The sequence below is a fragment of the Podarcis tiliguerta genome, assembly GCF_965153285.1.
Source record: "Podarcis tiliguerta genome assembly, chromosome: 2".
Lineage (NCBI taxonomy): Eukaryota > Metazoa > Chordata > Lepidosauria > Squamata > Lacertidae > Podarcis > Podarcis tiliguerta.
In genome coordinates this window covers 70,617,459-70,638,421 of record NC_139535.1, presented here as the reverse complement: position 1 = coordinate 70,638,421, position 20,963 = coordinate 70,617,459, and the positions used below count along the sequence as shown (strand labels likewise).

The window sequence follows — 20,963 nt, the reverse complement described above, 5'->3', positions numbered from 1 at the left end:
ACTTACTGTAACAACTTCATGGTGAGTACTGACACCTTTTTTTCTAACCCCCCCCCCAAAAAAAACCCTGCCTCCGCCCAGCTGATCCTGCCCATTGAAGTCAGCCTTAACATAACCTCTTTCTCACACAAGGTGCTTTCACACAAGCTGCTTAATGAACATTCAGCCTGATTTGCTTGCAGGGACATTAGATGATTATTTAAAAAAAAGAGAGAGAGAGCATCCATTCCTATTTATTTGTGGGGAGTTTAGATGATGCTGCATCAAAGGAAGTGTCATTTCACACTTTCCAGTGTGTTTTCCCATCACCTTCCTTATTGCAAAAATAAAATCCAGTATTTTGGAGAAGTGGGCTTGTTTCACAAGAGCTCCAAATCAGCCTTAATTATGCAACCTGAATTTGCCAGGGGGTGACTGAATCCCACCCAAAAACAGAGACAGTCTGGAAGCACCCACAGTTTGGCATAAATGTTTGGCAACAGATTGAGCTTGAGTTTGAACGACCATTCCCAAGGAGAGAGCAAGTCACTGGAAAACAAGCACAATCTTAGCGGTCTAAATATAGATAGAGATGCTGCTAAAACAATGGCTGAGGGGAAAACCAAGAACAAAATTGAACTATAGGTAAGAGGCTCTTTGCACGCCTGAGTGGAACCACACAACTCTCCTGCCATGGTTGGAGAAACACACAGAGAAATTGCAAAGAGGAAATAGTCAGAAGGGCATGGATTTCAAGGGCACGTAGAGAAAGACAATTCCAAATAGAATTCTGATGCTGTCCCAAAGGCATCAAAAATTGAAAAGCCTCTGAAGCAGTTCTTTTCAACTGTCTTCCTTGAGCCCAAGCCTATGACTGTAATATCTGTCCATTCTCCAAAAACTATAGCATTTAGACACATATTAACATCAATGGAAGTGCGAGTTCCTCCTCTTGAATTGTTTCTTAATGTAAAGTTATCAGAACATTGCCCGTTCCTCGCCTTCTCAGAGTGCCTCAGTCTACCACAGAGTGGACTATTCTGGGAAACAGCAGAGAATAGCTCACACAATATCCACACCTTGTGGAGGCAAAGCAGGGAATTTACTCTGTATTTAAATGGTGTGAGAGCAGGTGAGGAAGGTGCTCTTGAGGAACCTCTTCAGAAGCACCTAAACCATGGATGTTGCTGGCCTCCAACTGCCATCATCCCTGGCCATTGGCCATGATATCTATAGTGGATATGAGTTTGAATTCAACAACCTTTGAAGGACTCCAGGTTCCCTACCCCTGGCATAAATGGTTTTCACGTGAAAAATGCTTCCATGACCCAGTGATCTCATGCATACTGGAACGAAACCGCATTGAACCTGCATAGGGTGGGAGTGTTTAAAAGGAAACTTGCCTTCAAACAGGCTGCATAAAACTTTTGCACATTCCTGGGGGGGGGGAGAGCAAGCAAGGAGGAAATGCTCTGCAGCTCAGCATCCCAAATGCACCTATAGTACTCTCCAAACACATTTCCCGTTATCTCTGATTGCACAGCTATGTTGCACTGCGGTGCTTCTGAAACACTGAGCCACAGCAGGTTCTCCTTCAAAAGCACCCAAAATTAAAACCTTATTCTACGGAGGAAAACATGATTGTTGTTCGTGATAAATTTATCAGCCTGGTTCAGACATAGTGCTAAGCCAGAGAAACTTGGTTATGTATGGGGCGGCATATCAATGCTGTCAATAAATAAATAAATTTATGACTCCACACCACAGTGAGCTTCGTGTTCACTGAGTCCCTGTTCCCCTTCCCTAGAAAGACAGGAAGGTGACACGATGGGCCAGATTATTTGTCCAGTTAGTATTGCCTATTCTGACTGGCTGCAGCCCTCTAAAACCTCAAATACAGGTCTTTCCCATCACCTGCTACATGATCCATTTAGTTGGGGTTATGGGGAATGGAATCCCAGACCTTTAGAATGCAAAGCATATATTCAACCACTGAGCTTTGGCTCCGCTTGAATCCATCACACACAAGGAAAAACTGGAATAAAAAGGTTCCACTTTTGGTTTTGAATAAATCATAGTTTCTCACTCAGAAATTGGTGTGACTGGTTCCTACTATGAATAACAAACCAGATCCTGAAACCATCAATTGATCCTGGCAACTAACCTTTGTGAGATAGTTTCCCATGTTCAGACATAATGGTAAACTGGGGTTCATTCAAAACTAAAAGTGGATGTTTTCAAACTCCTCTCCTGGCACATGAAAGAAGAATGGTATAGCATGCAAGAGGAACCTCTGAATGAGGCCATCATTCTAGTTAAAAGCTAGGTCACAAGGTGCAGATGAAGAAAACCTATAGTTAACCTGGCCTCCTGTCGAGTTCTCTGTCATTCATGCCTTAATTCAACAGAAGCACAGAGCTAAGGTAAGACATATATTTTTTGCCTCAGCCTGCTTTCCATCTCACAGTGGCATGGTAGCTTCCTAAAGCCTGCACTGCTCACCTAGGAGACAGTATTTTGCTACAGGTTTGCATGCGTGAGGATACTATTATAGTAAGAAACAATCGGCTCTTACCCTGTTCATCCAGCAAGATGTTATCAGGCTTTATGTCCCTAAAATAAAAGATGGAGAGAGAGAGAGAAAGAGAGAGAGAAGGTTCCAGTAATAGTTAGTATTACATCGGGGGGGGGGGGGGGACAGACACTTACTGCAGCATGATCACGTTCCTTGTAAAAACTGAAGGACACCCAAATCACTCTTAGCAATCTATAGAATGATCCTCAAGTCCTTCTGTTACATGCCACCCACTGATTGTAATCATACCTGCAGTTAAAACTCTGTAAAATGAACAAAAAACTGTCTGGAGCCCATATGTTCCATTTAGTAACACAGGGACAACTTCTGATCTTTCACTCAGGGCACAATCAACTTAATTTGTCTACAAATAACTTTTTAATTGCCCATCAACTTCCTCAACAGCTGTAATGCATTGCAGAAAGTGCTTCTGGCCATGCCCTCTACTGAGCAACATTATTTCCCCCTTCTCGTTCCTTTCCCCTTATTTCTTTGTGTGAAGCCTGATGAAGAGTTCTGTGACACTTGAAAGTGATTGCACTACTTTTTAAAATAGTCCTTATAAAGATATTATACTACTGTCCATGTTTGGATTCTCCCCACCACCACCAACAGAACTGCTTGCAGTTGTCTCCCCCACTTTGTGGTTGAAATGCCAAAGAGCCCAGTAAACATATGAGGCCATTGATTTATTAGTCCTGTTAGCAGAAGCATGCACAGGGATTTCTGCTAGTGCAACAAGGCTTCTCCCATGTCTTTCAAATATAGCACTGGGGGAGTTGGAAGAACCCATAGAACGGGTGTGCAGGGGGGAGGAAAGAGGAGGATGTTCTGTTGAACTGAAATGCTTGCGCTGAAAGAATATTTACCTTAGCACAACAATGAATTCCTCCCATGGCTAATAAGATTTGCAAAGTGTTAAAATAGAATATATTGGTGTAACATTATTGAACATTATTGGTTGCATCCAAGGTGCCCATGCAGTTCCCCTAATGGAACAGGACTTCTCCTTCCTCTCCTTACACACCCTCAAAATCTGCTCTACAGAGTCTTCCAATCTGAAGACTATCCGGAAAAAAATGGCAACAGGAACTGGGTATTACCATCCCAAATGAAATTCATGCATAATAATCACAACACACTCCTTCTCCCCCAATGTCCAAACCTAAGGTTTGCTATTTCCCTTGAACATCCTGATTGTCTTCTGGGATAACTAATGTAATCCTGAGTATAAACTCCAAGTCACTCTATATATTATAGATTACTGTAAACACTAGAGCACCTTTTCCTTTTCAATTTTGCATTTTTAAAATATCCTTTCCCTTTCAGTGTTTTAGAAGTATGACCCAGACAGGCAGACAGAGAGCTCCATCAGGATATGGAACCCAATTTCACTGATTTTTCGCTTGGAACAAACACAGCGGGAAACACAACTTCTATTGGCTTTGACTTTTCAGCTGCTTTCCTTAATGCATCAGGCTCTTTTTCCCAAAAGCAAAGTACCATTGGCAAGACATTTAGGACATGCTTAGTCCATTGAAAGCACTTTTACAACAATGAACAAAAGCTTCTATCATGTAAGGTGCAATTGCAGGAAGACTGTAATGGCAAAAAAAGTTCAGTGTTCTTTTTGAACTTATTGATTGACATACTTCCATCTAGGCTACCTCCATGACAACATAATCTACGTTCTGGATGTGACTTCTACATCTTCTTTTAAATGCAAATGTTGGTACTCACCGTGGTAAGTTCCTTATCTGTAGGGAGAAATACGATCCTATGTGGGTTGTCACTACCCATCTCACCACTGGCAAGAAGTAACTTTTTTAAAAAAGAGTTCATCTAGCTTGTAAAGGGATGCGGGTGACGCTGTGGTCTAAACTACAGAGCCTAGGGCTTGCTGATCAGAAGGTTGGCAGTTCAAATCCCTGCGATGGGGGGAGCTCCCGTTGCTTGGTCCCAGCTCCTGCCCACCTAGCAATTCAAAAGCACGTCAAGTGCAACTAGATAAATAGGTACTGCTCCACTGGAAAGGTAAACGGCGTTTCTGTGCGCTGCTCTGGTTTTGCTAGGAGCAGCTTAGTCATGCTGGCCACATGACCCGGAAGCTGTCTGCGGACAAACGCCGGCTCCCTCAGCCTATAGAGTGAGATGAGCGCGCAACCCCAGAATCATCTAGACCTAACGGTCAGGGGTACCTTTACCTTTATCTAGCTTGTAATACTCATGAAGGTGGAAGGCGAAGGTCAAATGGCCACCCAGAGGAACTCAGGTCCCAAGTGCTGCCAAGGCAGCGGTGCTGCTAATGAGATGGATTGTGATTCCCAATGACGCCCCACATAGGACCCCCCCCACATACCACCTGGTGAAGCAGATCCTGACCCCACCTGCCAATGATGCTGGGGACATAGACATACAAACATCATTTTATTTGTATGCCACCTTTCCACAGTTCAAACCACACTCACGGTGACTTACAACATGAAAAAACCCCACATAACTACAACAAAAGTAGTCATAAACAGGAAGCAAAACATTTTAAAAAATATAACCACACTGAACAATTTCCACATAAATCATAACAGGATCTAAAACAAAGATACAAAAAACCAACAGCAGCTCTCCCGCCCAAGAGTCTGTTCAACAACCTCTGCTTTTGTAGCTGGAGTCAGTCCAGGCTCTTCCCTCCCAGGCCAGGTAGGGAAAGGCCTTCCAGGACTCCCAGCCAAGATGGGTGCCTCCCTTACTGCCAGTCAGCCCTGCGATTTAATAGTTTTTGGGTTCTTTTTGTATTTCCCTTTTAATAATTTCTGTAGGCTTCCCTGCCAGTGTAACAGTAGATTCCCAGTACACCTGGTGTCTTGTGGGAAGCTTGTGAAATTCTGCATAAAAGCATTGAGTTTATAGCTAAAATGGTTGTAACTCCTGGAGAGTTGCCCAATCTTTCCATTTCCAAGAGCAGCACTTATGCGTCTGGCTGTGGCTCTTGGGAAGGAGGAGCCGACCCTGGAGCATGAACCCTCCTCTAAGGGTGGGTAGCTTTGTTAGATCAGGAGCGACTGAATTCTGCCGCTGCCGTGGCTAGAACAGAGGTACACAAGGGGAGGCCTTGTGCCCCTTGGCTCTGGATGGGAGGGAACACATCCTGGCCTCTGATGGGCACAGTGCCTCTGTGCATGAGCGGGAGATCCTGATGGCCCTGCACACTTCCAGGGTGCCATTCCTTCCCCCTGTTGGACTTTGGGTAGGGGGAAAGGAGGACCTCTCTTGAGCCCTGTGAAAGACAGAATTGCCCTTCGAGATGAAGTTGGGGTCTAATCACAATGTGACAGGAGCCTTCTGAATGATACATGACTCCTCGCACATGAAAAGAGTTGATGAAAGAAGCATTTGACCAAGGAAAGAGAACCCCAGGGGTTCCAGCCCTGGCACAGGCTGCCACCCGTCTTGCCACCCATCAAGATTACATTGCTGCCACCCCCCACTGCACCCCAAATCAGTGCAATATAAGAGCAGTTGTCATAGCTATTTTCTATTGAAGGAAAAATCGCCCAAATTCCTAAATGGTACCTCAGCAGCAAAGTTATCCTAATTACCGTACTCAGTTGCATAAGCTGCTATGCTCATAAGTTCATGTGAACAAGCCCATGTTGTATGAGGTTAATTCCCCGCCCTTTTGTTGTAGCTGTTGCATTAGCAACATCATCCAGGCCACATAAAAAGTATTTGTCAGTCTTGCCATGAGCTACTGATAAAAACAGTGACAGCCACTCACGCAGCATCTACCTACGAGGAACAGCTGGCTGTCTCTGTCCTACTTACAGACAGCAACAAGCAACAACCAGTTTGTCATTCTAGTCCACAGCAACCAAAACAAAGGTCTGCACCAGCTGAAAGAAATATGATGCAAGTCTCCAGTACCTCTTTCTAATATCACTTAATTTAGAAAAGGCTGCCATTTCCACAGAAGAAACCGAACAGCAATTTTAAAGCAAAGAAAGGATGTGAAAAAGCTTAAAAAACAACAACCAGCCTGCACCATGTTCACTGCTATTAGGGATGGGCAAATCTGTCCATTTTAGTTTCACATTTTACCAGTCTTCGACTCAGTTCTCCACATCAGTTTACAGAAAACTTTTAAATCTTTATGAAAATTCATCAGTATTTTAGTGCAAACTTTTTTCAAATATTATTTTTGTCTGTGCAATTCTGCCTTATGCACATATTTCTGTAATGCATATTTCCCCTAATACTCATGTTTTCCCCAATATAACATGTTTTTATATATAGTTAGTCTCACATAACTAAGCACTTCTCCGGCACTTCTCCGACTGCAAGAGTTTCCAAAACTGAGCTCGGGGGGGGGGGGGGGGAGGATTCCAGAGCCTGACATCTCTGATGCATTTGTGATTTCTTTCTTTTTTTCCTGAAGAATAGCCCAGGAACGTTTCATGAATGTTTAATTGGGAGAAACAGCTGGGGGCAAAATAATTTCCCAGATGCAAGAAAGTATTGCTTGGCCACTTTGTGATGTGCTCAGATTTTATGTCTAAGCAAAGCTCTGCTGATTGTCCCTGACCTCAAGCTGAGGTTTGGTGGTGCAGCACGAGGTCACAGACATGATGCCAGAGGAACAGAGTGCTGTTCACCACAATGTTTGAGATTTGTATATTTCGGCTTACACCATGTCTCAGCATAATTTCACCAACTGAAAATTTCCTGTTCCCTGCCTCACAGCACAGACTGCTGGCATAGGTGGGGATAATGAGGCCAAGACATGAGACAAGACTACAGTGGTACCTTGGTTTCCAACCATTTTGGATTACACCCACGTCAAACCTGGAAGTGCTTGTCCCTTTTTTTGGATTACAACCCTTTTTTTTTTTTTTACTACAACCCAATTTTGGGGGGGAGGCCCCATTGGCGAAAGTACGCCTTGGGTTACAATCTGTTTTGGTTTACAACCAGACCTCCGGAACAGATTATGGTTGTAAACCAAAGTACCACTGTACAGTGGAACCTTGGGTTACGTACCGTCCTCCTTACAAACACTTCAGGTTATGAGCTCCGCTAACCCAGAAGTAGGTGTTCTGGGTAGCAAACTTTGCCCCGGGATGCAAGCAGAAGTCGTGCCCTGGCAGTGCAACGGGAGGCCCTAATAGCGACAGTGCGCCTCAGGTTAAGAATGGTTTTGGGTTAAGAACGGACCTCCAGAACAAATTAAGTTCATAAATGGAGGTAACACCGTAGTTCCAGACCCTTGATCATCTTGGTTCTAGCCTTAGTAAGACTGCTGTGAGCACCTATTTGTCAGGGCACATAGTGTGTAGCACCTCATTTTCTGAAAAGGATGGATCTGAATGGATGGGTGCTTATTCACAGCTGCAATCCCTGTGCTAGCTGCTTCTCTGAGCAATGTGCTATGTGTTGAAAAACATTTCACTGCTTGTAAAATCCATTCCCACATGGACAGTACCTGCTCCGGCATCGCAGTGAAACATGCTTATTCCTGTTCATTAGAAAGGAGTGAGCAGAGATTTTATCCCTCACATCAGTCCAATGAAGGAGATTAGACCTAGTGTCACCACAGCAGTGAGGTAAAAGTGTCACTTCCATAGCTGCAAGATTCTGGACAGAGAAAAGAAAGTACTTCTTCACGCAGCATACAGTTAAACTATGGAACTCACTCCCACAGGAGACAGAAATAGCGACCAGCCTAGATGGCTTTCAAATAGGATTACAGAAATTCAAGGAGGAGAGGGCTATCAAGCCACAATTGCTATGCTCTGCCGCCACAGCTGCAGTCAACAATGCTTCTGAATATCAGTTGCTGGAAACCACAGAAGGGGAGAGTAGTCCTGTACTTGAATCCTGCTTGTGGGTTTCCTACAGGCATCTGGTAGGTCATTGTGAAACCAGGTTGCTGGCCTAGACAGGTTACTGGCCTGACCCAGCAGGCTCTGCTTATGATCTTATGCTCCACAGAAAGAATCAATCATACAGTCTGAGTGGGAGTTTTGTTTCTAATTGAAAAGTTAATGAAATTTAGCCCAATCATAACTGCTATCATAGGAGTACGAAGCCTTTACATACAAACAAATTTCCCCAGAAATCAATTTAGGATTGAAACAGAACCATCTCTGGGGTATAGCACAATCTCCTCAGTGGTACACAGCAAAAAAAAAAAAAAATGTTTTAAGAAAAACAAAATAAACGTTGCAGAGTTCCCGAAAGTTAAAAATCAAAGCACAGTTAAGAGAATCACATCTGTAACCTTGGGGAAACTTTCAAAAATTTCCCAGCAGAGTTAAGTGCAATTTTTAACGTGTTAACAGTAAAATAACAACCCAGCAAATACAGTTTTAATTCTTTTCTGTTTCAGAATGCATAGATAGACTAAGAAACTTAATCTATTCAGTTCAGTTTATTGTGTTTTACGGAATATCAACAGCTTATGTAAAAAAAAAGTTAAATCTTTCATTCTAATTCATTATTATTATTATTATTATTATTATTATTATTATTATTGAGATTTTCAGTTATACATTTTACACAATAAAATACCCACCAATAAAATAGTACATTTGTTTACTTCCCTTCTCCTTCTTCCATTGTTCTTTTAATTTTCCCATTATTACCGCATACTCTGTTCCAACCATCCAATTCTTAACAACGTTTAAAGGATGAACTTCCCCAATGGGTTGTTTAGCAACCTCTTTTCTAGCAGCAGCTAGTAATAGCATGATTTTAAAAAATATAATTTAGCTCTTGCACTGAAATATATTTCAGTTGTTATAACATATGCTTTTTGTTTATCTAGGGTTTTTTTAAGGAAAAGAAATGCACTCCAAACAAAAAAATCATAGCCAAGGAAACATGGGATTTCTGATGAATTTCAGTATCTAGTCATTGAAATGTAGCTTCTCTATGATGGGGGGGGGGGGGAGAGACACTAATATCCCAAAACTAGGGAGGGGGGAACTGGAGGCAAAGTGGCAACTGATACGCCTGCTCTATGCACTTGATTGACTTTACAAGAAATTACCTGATCTTAATGGGCTAATTACATTGCTTCCCAAGCACCTGTCATGGGAATTAGTCAAGCGCCTTGTAATCTAATACCCAGTACAGAGAGCACGGAAAACACCATGCAAACATCTTCACTGACAAAAGGGGAGGTTTGGTGCTTTCTGTACCCATGTGATGGCAAGTGTTGTGGCCATGCAAGTCAGACTCTATTAGACAGGTCTAAGTTGTTTAGTGATCTTCTTGCCACTTCACCTGATGGCTGATATATTAAAAACACGGGTCTGACTCACTGCTGCTGTCTCCACAGAGCTTTGTTCCTACAAAGTAAACAGTTGTCTGCACATCTCTTGAGGGTTCTAAGTACAGATGTTGCATTCTACAGGTAAGGTGCTGCTTTATCAATTTAATGTCACCCCGTATGGGAATAGCGTTAATTATAAGACTAGCAAAACCTTCCAGGTGGCCAAAACTGTTTCATCATGTTACATTTATCTCATGTATATAACCTGTTTTCCACACTGTCTCAAGGTTTCGGGAAGGCTTGTAGTCTCCCACGTCCTGTTAACTCTTGCATTTCAGCATTTCAGCCAGACATCTAAAGGCTACAATCTCCACTCCAAAAAGACAGCTGATTGAAACAAATGGGATTACACTGTGCACTAGAATTCATGTTTCTGGCCAAAGTAACCACTTCAGTCGCTAAATGTTCCCAACACGCTGACACACTGTTTACAGAATTGTTTGGGAGTGGGGGAGAAGAGTTTATAATATCTTAATAGCTACATCCTGAGGAGTAATTGAAACAAGTTCCTATTTTTTTTAAATCATAAACTAGGATTCAAGGGGAACAAATAAATTATTACCCAACCCATTCGTCATCAGCAACCGCCTCAAATGAAATAAATTACTTTGGGGGGGGGGGGGAGAATCTGGGAAAATTCACACCACTCATCTCTTAATAAATTTAAGACTGTTGATAAACAGCAACTTAGGAAGGAAAAAATCTGAATGTTCAATATACTCACCCAGGGGTCACACAATATACTGTAGGATATAGCACTGTGGAATTAATACAGGAAACTTTTAACTTACACCCAAATTGCATCTTGGGAATAAGGCCTATTGGGAGATGCGCTGGCAATTGTACAAAGCATTTCAGCTGTTAATATGAAAATGGAGAACAACCATAGGAGGCCAGCTACTGATGTTTTTCTACCTCTTTGAAATTATTTCCTGCTGTTCACTTTTCCAAGCTATGCAGGGGAGATGATTCTATCTGTCTTTACAGATTCAAACAGCCATCATCCAGAGGCAGAGAAAACTGCCTTAAGATATCACGCAATAGGATGCAAGTTACAATGGAGCAGGTGTCTTTTGAATAAACATATGTACTGAGCACAAATGCTAATAGCGCAAGTCCATGTCAAAAAGGCATGAAGTATAGGGGGGGAAAGTAGCCCCACACACCACAGGGGAACAAGTCGACTGGTGCCACAGAGCAGTAGAGCAGGAGACATCCTTAAAAGAAAGTCAACACAATTTGACCTATGCTCTTCGGGGGTATTCTGTGCACATGAATATCTATCATTTTTAAATAAAGATTTCTATCCCAGTTTGCATCTGTATTTGAACTATTTTTAACCATTTTCATCTGTAGAAGTGTTTTTGATTGTTTGTAATTGGTATTATATGTGGAATTGTTTTTTAAATGAAAACTATTTTTCATCGTTCTTACAATCATTTTGTGGTTGTAACTAACCTAGCCTAATAATGTTTCTATTGTTGTTGTTGTTGTTTAGTCGTTTAGTCGTGTCTGACTCTTCGTGACCCCATGGACCAGAGCACGCCAGGCACTCCTGTCTTCCACTGCCTCCCACAGTTTGGTCAGACTCATGCCGGTAGCTTTGAGAACACTGTCCAACCATCTCGTCCTCTGTCGTCCCCTTCTCCTTGTGCCCTCCATCTTTCCCAACATCAGGGTATTTTCCAGGGACTCTTCTCTTCTTATGAGGTGGCCAAAATATTGGAGCCTCAGCTTCAGGATTTGTCCTTCCAGTGAGCACTCAGGGCTGATTTCCTTAAGAATGGATAGGTTTGATCTTCTTGCAGTCCATGGGACTCTCAAGAGTCTCCTCCAGCACCATAATGTCTCCATAGCACTTAATAAACACTTTTTGTAAAATAAAGTATAGACCTCGGCAACAGTATCAGGTCTGTACAAGAAGAGGCCTGCTGGATCAGACCAAAGGCCTATATAGTCCAGCATTGTGTATTCCGCACTGGCCAGTCAGATGCCTCTTATGTGAAGTCCACAAGCAGGGGATGAGGGCAATATCTCTCTGCTGCTATTGTTTCCCAGTGAAAGGCATTCAGAGGCATGCTGTCTCTGATCCTGTAGACAGCATGTAGCCTTCATGACTAATACAGCTTATCCATGCCCTTTTCAAAATTTGTCAATATTATTCTCTTTTTTAATTATTAAAAGGTACTTAGGCATCAATGACTAGTAGCCATTGATAGCATTGTTCTCCAGCTTCCCCACCCCCTTTTTATCTTGATCCAGGCTGAAGTTCTTGAAAACCTGAAAGCTGACTTGCTTGCTATTTTGTGATACTTGATTGATTATATTATTATTATTATTATTTTAAAAAACAAACCATTATCTTGTTCTTATTTTATGAAAAGTAAAAGCTCAAAGTGTTGCTGAAAGCAGCACACCTGTGTGTCTACAGTATGGAGCATAAATAATAAATACCAAGGGGAGAGATCAACCTTATCTAATCTAGGATGAATAGGACTCTATCGCTGCAATTTATGGCAAAAAGTTCTTCTTACAAAGAAATCCCACATACATTTTTTTGTAATTTAATTCGATGAGAATGCAGCTGTATTTTAGTTCATGAGTTCTTTCATTCCAACCTATATTTTAGTTGTTAAACTGATCTGTTCCTAACTAGCATTTACAGAAACAAGAAAAATGACATACTCCACTGTGCAGCATATTTGCAAATAATCTCTGAGTCTGGGAAAAACATAGGGCTTTGCTTATTGTTAACCTAAAGTGTTTCTGTATAGAGATGTCAGGTTATGATTACCATCGATTTGAAGACATCTAAATTCTGGATATAGGGACAATGGCACAGAAAGATTGGAGCAGAGCAATGTGTCAGGTTATTTTTTCATACAGCTGAGTCAATGAAGCACATGGTTTATAAAACAGTAAAGAAGTTAAATATATATCTCTAGCATCTATTTTAAGTTATCAGCTGCCAATAAAAGAAAATTATTATCTCCACAAAACAAAAAATGCCACAAATGTATTGTGTATTTGCATATGTAGAGGATTTTTTCTCAGCTGCCAAGAGGCAATTCACATGCACACAAAAACACAAAAACACAAGAGCCTTGCTGGATCAGGCCAATGGCCTGTTCTATTGTTCCCACAGTGGCCAAACAGATGCCTACAGGAAGTCCAAAAGCAAGACCTGAGTGCAACAGCACTCTCCCCAACGTGATTTCCAGCAACTGGCATTCAGAGGCATCTCACCTCTGACAGTGGAGACAGAATATAGCCATTGTGGCTTGTAGCCATTATCTTCCATGAATCTGTCAAATCCTCTTCTAAACTCATTCAGGTTGATGGCCAGCACTGCCTCTTGCCAGAGAGAATTCCAAAGTTTAACTATACACTGTGTGAGGAAGTATCTTTTTGTGAGGAGAAACTGGGGTCTTTGGGCAAACTAATTTCAGTCTATTTCAGTCCAATTAAGATGGGATGAACGGAAACAACGCCATGCCCCAGAACAAGGCCTTCCTCTTCTCTTCCAAGAAACAAATATTCAGCAATAAGGAACTGAAACTCCCCCCCCCTTAACTATTTTCTAAATATGCATGTATCGAAAAGGTAGGAGGTAACTGGAAGGCACTGAAGATCATCAGCCGTGGGCAGTGCAGGTGTTTGCTCTCCCCTTCTCCTTACAGAGTCGACCCTCTGCCCAGTCTGTTCCACACTCCATGTAGATACCCACCCTTTGACTACTCCCCTCCTTTCCCTCTCCCCTTCTTTTAAAAGAGAAGGTTTCACCTGAGTCTTTTGTTGCCGTTATCTGAAGATGACGCCCCAACTGCCTTTGCAAAGATAATCATGTAAGAGGAGTAACATACTAGCAAAGTAACCAACAGCTTTACATCTCACTCCCAGTAACGTTATCTTGATAGACGTTGGGCTTATGTGGCATTAGTCCTGTGCTCAAAGGGTTCAGTAACTCATTATAAAAAGAGGTAACATACAACTGGCACCAACTTTTATCTCCTTACTTTTATTATCTGATAACTTTTTCAACATTTGGTCACCCTAACCCCCAACAGCCAGCTTATCAAGTGAGGCCTACGTTACATCCATGGTAACTGCCTCCTCAGGAGAGTATGAAATTCATCTCTTAAAAAAATCCAGAATGGTCAGGGATGTGGGGCTCACCCAGAAGCCTTGTTCATCAATGTGTGCTTTAAGACCAGCAAATCATGTTACTAGTAATCCTCCTGCTAAGAAGAGTAACGTAAAAACAAGCTGAATTAGGATCCTTCCTAGCTACATCATCATGGTGTCCATTATTATTAATTGATTTATATAACACCATCCATCCTTGGGTGTTTGCCCAATATAGTTTCCAGGCTTTTTCAAAGCCAGTACAAAACAGCCTTATTCCCTCTGTGTCTCCCAGTGTAATTCATCCTCATTCATTATTTGGCGGCTGTGTGAACAGGTGCAGAGCAGAAAAAGTGAACCTTATACCTTCATTACCACACTGTTTTGTCTTGAAGTCTCCTTTGGTTACGCAAGCATGAAATAGGCATTTGAATTTGTCCAAGTGCAGACGTTTAAACATATTACAAAGGAAGTTGAAGTGTACATTATTAGAAAGTAAACCATAAATGGCAAATATCCTGAAAAACAAAAGAGCTGTAGGAAGACAACTCCAATCCTGTCCAGAGGTATGGAAGAAGTTTGATAATGAAGTATGAAAAAAGGAGTAGTCTAAGTCAACTCCACTCACTATTTTATAGTTAGAAATCTTGGATAATGACCTTCAGCATCACTATTCTTCCCAGTGAAGTATGATGCCCATTGAATAAATATTATTTAGGTTTGAAAGGCAACACCTGAAAGTCTCTTACCAAATGCATATAAGCTTTCAAATTCTCTGCCTACTTGAGAAAGCAAGCCCAAACACTCTCACCAAATGGATCATTCATACAACTCTTTCTATGCCATTCCAAGGGATTGCATCTACCCAGGAAGATAGCCTCATCTTGCATGATCATCTACTCCTAAGTACACAGATAACACCTCTCGTTGCATTTTTAAAGGTGTGTTTGCATCAACTGGGAATTACTCCAATCTGATGTAGCTGAGAGTCATTTGATCTGTGGGCTTTGAAGCTTCTGCTTCAAAGTGAGATGTTAGAAGTGTGGGCTTGAACATATGTATATTAAAATTTAGATTTCAATGTAAGACAGGTTATTTATTAATAAGGAGACACCTAGTATTACTGATTTCTTTTTTAAAAAAACAAATAAATATAATCCAATTCATCCAACTCACATTTCTAAAATACAATTTATGTATTTTTAATTTTAAAAAAACAGTTTTATGGGTCAAAAGTTTGCAACCCATTTTTCTCATGGCACATGTGATTACAGCATGCATTACATTTGTTTCTAGAGCCTGAAGTTTTGCTTGAGTAATTTCATAGAGAGTTAATAATACATATACTTAGTACACCAATATTTCTATTCTTCAAATTTTATCACTTGTATAACTTCTTAAACTGCAATCTCCCTGCATTTTTTAATTTCCCAAGCTCTACAACATTATGGCATACACTCTGCATAAAAACAGATGAAGTGGAAACCAATAACGTTTTGATGGTATGCAATTATCCACTTACGAGCTGAATCCTACAGTATTTACTCAAGACAGAATTCTGTTAGATGCACTCCCCCCCCCCCCCCCCTCTGGACTTCAAACCTTTAAAGAGTTTCTATTGAACTTGTCCTTGGGATAACACACTGCAACCTTGTATATATTAATGACTCTCAAAGGAATGCACTATCAATACTGGTCACAAACCAGAGAACCATGCAACTAGCTATGCCCAATCAGCAAAGGTTTTGGATATCATTCTTGAATAGTTAAACTTCTCCCCTCAGTTACATAGTGAAATGATGATAGATGCAGGTCACAGCATGAAAAGGCTGCTTCCTCTTTCATGGGCAGGGGGGAGTCAAAGTTCTTTATGAGTGCATGGATTGGTTAGTAGATAGTGATGGCTGTCACCAGCTCATAAGAAATGCTCATTCAAATTTCACAACACTCAAAATAAAGTATGCTATCAAAATTAATTTTTTGAAACTATTGTTATGGATTAAAATAATCTGTGGGCAAATGTCCGATCCCAACTAACCTTCTATGGGTTTGGTATGGATGATTCATCTGAACCAAATACAGTCAAACCTCGGTTGTCAAACTGTTTGGCTTCCGAAACGTTCGACAACCGAGGAGCAGCTTCTGATTGGTTGCAAGAGCTTCTTGCACTCGAGCAGAAGCTGCATCGGACGTTCGGGTTCCAAAAAATGTTCGGAAATCGGAGCATTTACTTCCAGTTTTTAGGTGTTTGGAAGCTGAAACGTACAATAACAGAGGTGTTCTGGAACCTAGGTTTGACTGTAGCAGCTATATGGCCGAGTTAGTGGACTGAAACAAATGTGTGTGGATGTTTTGTATATAACATGTTATATTATGTATGTTACATTACGTTTTATACATGTATCTATACATATCTCAATCAGTGCATCAGAAGCCTTTTGTAGAACTTTTCTAAAACAAGTGCAAGCTAGATATTTATGTTATTATTCCTTCCAACATCTATTGAAGCACTCATAAATGTTAAATTAAATTATTTATTTAGGGCATTCCCCAAACACCTTGAGGAATCCCCTTACTTCTACAGGAGGAACAAAGACATTATTTGTTTTGTTGATTATTTCAGGGTGGAATATAATACTAATACTCACTGGTAACTGAAATAACCACATGTGCTTTCATCCCAATATTCCAAGTGTTTGCCAACCCACGAAGGTAAACATACAGAAAGTGCTGTCATTCATTGACACTACAGACAGTGCTTATTTCAGGGGGTACTCAAGGATATGCAGTACCACCACCTCTTTTTGGGTTAAAAAGTGTGGCATTTATGCAATAACTTCATGGTGAGTACCAGCACCTATTTTTCTAGGAAAAAAAGCACTGACTACAGATACCTGGCAGGATTAATGGTGTCTCATGATGGTATGACTGGTAACAGTATCAATGTATCTCTATAGTGCGTAGCTCACCTGTGGATGATGTTCCTGCTCTGGAGATAGTCCAGTGCCAATGCTAGTTCACAGATAAACAGCTTCACGGTGCTCTCTTGGAAGCGGACATTTTGCTGCAGGTGGTAACGCAAGTCTCCTCCAAGAAGCAGATCAACCACCATAAACATGTCTTCCTCATCCTGGAATGAATACCTGGAACAAGATGCCAGAACACAAAGGACATATAGCTTGATTAGTTCAGTAGAATTAGAAGCATGTATGATGAGGTCTATGACTCTGCCTGGAGTCAGACTTCCTCTTTGTGCAAAACACAGCAAACCCTAAGTCAAGAACTGGGGTTAGTAGTGTCGTGCTTGCACAGCAAAATATCTTAAGGTTTAAGCTATTCTGGGTATGTTGGACTATTAATAGGACATGTGGCCAAAGTTTCATTTCCATAATTCTTCTAGACATGGAACCCCCCTCCCTTTTCTCGTGTGTGTGTGGGGGGGGGAGGAGTCCAACAATAAGGCTTATTCAAGGACACATGAAATACAAACAAAAGTATGAAAATGAAAACAGCAACTGTGTTGGACAAGAAGTGGGAAACAAGGAAGGTAGCAGAGAGACGCACAACTGGTAGCAAACAAAAAGAGAAGGCACTCCCAAGCCCTTTATTCAATGCCTTCTAGCTAGAACTCTAACCTCTAGTTACAAGGGCTCAAGGCTGTCTAGAAACACCACTCTCTAGTTCTGAATTCCTCCTTCCCTTAACCCCTAATGTGTGGAGGCTCCCTGGGGTTACAAAGGAAATGCACTTGACACCCGCTCAAGGGGACCTCCATCTATTCCTAGTCAATGCATTCAAAAGTTATGTCCTGGCACTGCAAATAAATGGCAGGGCTGAGCCCCGGCACAAATTAAGCCTCCACCCCCAACATTTTCATATTGCCTTCGAAATTTCCCTCACAAGACCTTTCTGCTTGACTTCGTTTAAATAACAGCGAGTTAAATGTGGGCTCAAGAAATCAATACGTTTTAGACTTGGAGCAGTCAATGCTCTTGAATACAGAGAGGAAAATTAGCTGCTTTTGTGCCAAAAGATTCCCTGAGGTGCCAGCATAATTAAATACAAGGTAAAATCACATCATCTCTAAGTCAATGGACAAAGAAAGATGCATGAATATAAGCAAGCAGCACAGAAGACACAACCATGCATGTCTTTGACAGTCTAGAAGATGCAGGAACACTAAAGACAACCCCTTAGCAAAAAGCAAGAGTGCCCAGACCCACCTAAAGATCTTGTTTCCATACTACTCTTTTGGGGAAGGCCCATAGCTGAGTGCTAGGGGTTATAGTGTGCATACAGAAGATCATAGGATTCAATATCCAGATAGGGCTGGGAAAAGGCTCCTCTGAAATCCTGGAGGACTGTTGCCAGTCAGTGTACATAAGACTGAACTAGATGGACCAGCAGCTATCTAGTATGAGGCAGCTTCTTTTAGACTGAGCAAGAATAACCCATAGAAACTTAGGAAATTACATTTCTATAATTTGAAAATGCATTTGCAAATAGCTATGAAGATTTTCTTCATAAACGTTTTGTTATCACCCCTTACCATTGTGATTTGGGGAGAGATCCTAAAGAAATTTCCTTACTACCAGGTACTGTATGCTGAACTGCAATGTGTGGACACAGCTACTTGATTAGGTTTCTTTTTAATGTGAAATCTATGGCAATCATTCAAGCAGCTATATTAAAACATATCTGTATACAAGGAGTGTTGCTGTTTTACAGCTCTCCAAGTTTCAGTCAAATGAGATTTCCAGAGTGACTTAAAAATCCTACTCAACAGAGAGGGATGAAATAAATCAATCTATTGAGCCGTTACTTGGTTGTAATGTTCTCTACAGATTTCTCCATCATGCTAGAGGTGCAGGTGGACTGTGTTTAAAACAGAAAGAGAGAAAGAAAGAGAGCAAACAGCTCTAAAACAATTCTTTTTCCTATATGCAGGACTGAAAGGCAGCTGGGGATCAGCAAATTGGCATTAGAAATACGGTCAGTTCACCAGTGCATAATCACAGTGAATAGCTTCTCCCCAGGTTGCCCTTTTGATTCCACCAGGATCACACAAAGAAAGAACCAGCCTTCAGAATTTCTCACGGAATGACAGGTTCATATGGCTTTAATGTTGAAGATTGGGTGGACTGCTTCAACTGTTCTCATCTCCAGAAGCTGGCCAAGATGAGGGAATTTCAGCCCATGCTGCTGTTCTACATATCTGCAGGGCTGACAGAACTGTACAGCCTGCATGTGGATGACCTTCCATAGTGAGTATGATGGTAAGAGGGGGGAAATAATGACTCTTCTTTGCATTTCTTTGTGTATTCCTGGTGGTTGTATGCATAAGTTACCCTGAAATGATTTGTATCCCTAAAGACAGGATATAAAGAACAATGGTAAAGACAGCAACACCAGATACAGTGTCAATTATTATTATGTCAAGCCAGAAGACCAGGAATCTGCCATCTGGGAAGGAGAAGAAGGAGGAGGAAAAAGAGGAGAGAGAAAAATTATCTGTTATATTATACTCTATTTTTATTGTATCCATACTATTGCAACTTTTTGTATCATTGCTGCTTGTTGTATCATTACTGTTTGTTGTCATAATCTTTTGTAAACCACTTTGTGTGACTCTTCTCCAAAGAGATATATTTATTGAATGAATGAATGAATGAATGAATATTAAATACAATACAATACAGTGCCAAGCTAGGTGAAAACTACCAGCTGGTATTGCCCTTAGTTCAAGAAGTTCAGTCAATCAGGCGGATCATACATTCTCTCATATGTAACATGGAAACTGGTCCAAGACAATGCTGAAATTCAGACTTTGGCTGGAGTTAAAATAGCTGAGAGATGAAATGTAAGAGTTTCCCCAAGTGAAATTACACCAATAATCTTAAAGCCCACAATCATGGATCTACAAGTACAACTTAGGTTCAAAGACAAAAACTCAATTTTTCCTTTATTTTGCAAGATGTAGCTTGTTAGAGAAACCCCCTGTGATAAAATATTTGCTGACATTTGCAGTTAACTTTCAGCCACTAGTTTCAGTAAATCTATATTTGTTAAAACAAAGTTTTCACTTAGGAAACCTATCCTGAGAAAACCTACAATTATTATTCTGAACACACTCCTGCCAAGGAGTAGAACACACAGGGAATAATATAACAACGGGGGCCCTGCAGGCCTCAGTGCAAGTGGACTTATAACAAATCATCAATGCAATCATTTTTGATGGTGCTTGTTAAAGGGGCAGCCACACCCTTGGCAGCTTACATCTCCCAGTTAATGTATTCCTCTTTCAAAACTGATCCAGGATATTATCTATCTATCTATATCTATATCTATATCTATATCTATCTATATATATATAAACAAAACCCCAGACTGCATCAGAGACCTATGGTAATATTCAACATAAGACTAAGCAGATCACTTTCTCCTTGCACAACAGAACTATCTTTCCCTCTCTTCCCTGCTGGAGCAATTTGGTACTCATGAAAAGGCTCTCTGCACATGTGCTGCTGAATCATTCTTTTTCAGCCAGTCTGCCAATGCAGACAGTGTGGGCGCTACCACGCAGCAGCATGAAACACCTGCTTCAGGTGTTGCCTGTGTGTGCGGAGTCTGGGAAGGCAGGAATCAGTGCCTGAATGGTGTAGCAAGCCTTTTTTCAAGTGTTTACCCTTGTAGCCAGAGGGCATTATTGTCTTGGGGTAACACTGAACACAGAGAAAAGGATCCCAGCTAATGACTGATATGGGAAACTGGAGCCTGAGCAGAACATTTTTGACAGAGTACAAACTTCTCACAGGATTCTAACACCTCAGAAGTGATGTGGGGTACCCTGCTTGTTTGAAAGCACACCCTCCCCAAAATCACCGTCCTTGTGAAAAGCTTGCTCATTAGACAAGAAATATGTACCAGGACCCTGCACCACTGGACTGAACCATT

At 41.2% G+C, this 20,963-nt stretch overlaps 1 protein-coding gene across 3 annotated transcripts in view; it reads right to left on the bottom strand.

Annotated features, from left to right (window-relative positions):
- The window catches only part of STK32A (serine/threonine kinase 32A), a 73,354-nt gene that overhangs the window by 22,785 nt on the left and 29,606 nt on the right, over window positions 1-20,963 (bottom strand). For all 3 annotated transcript variants that reach the window (XM_083430882.1, XM_083430883.1, XM_083430884.1), the window contains exons 5-6: window positions 16,979-17,152; window positions 2,555-2,592 (exon numbers count right to left, since the gene is read on the bottom strand). In XM_083430882.1, the coding sequence (XP_083287008.1) occupies window positions 2,555-2,592; window positions 16,979-17,152 (212 nt within the window). The remainder of the gene's footprint in view (window positions 1-2,554; window positions 2,593-16,978; window positions 17,153-20,963) is intronic.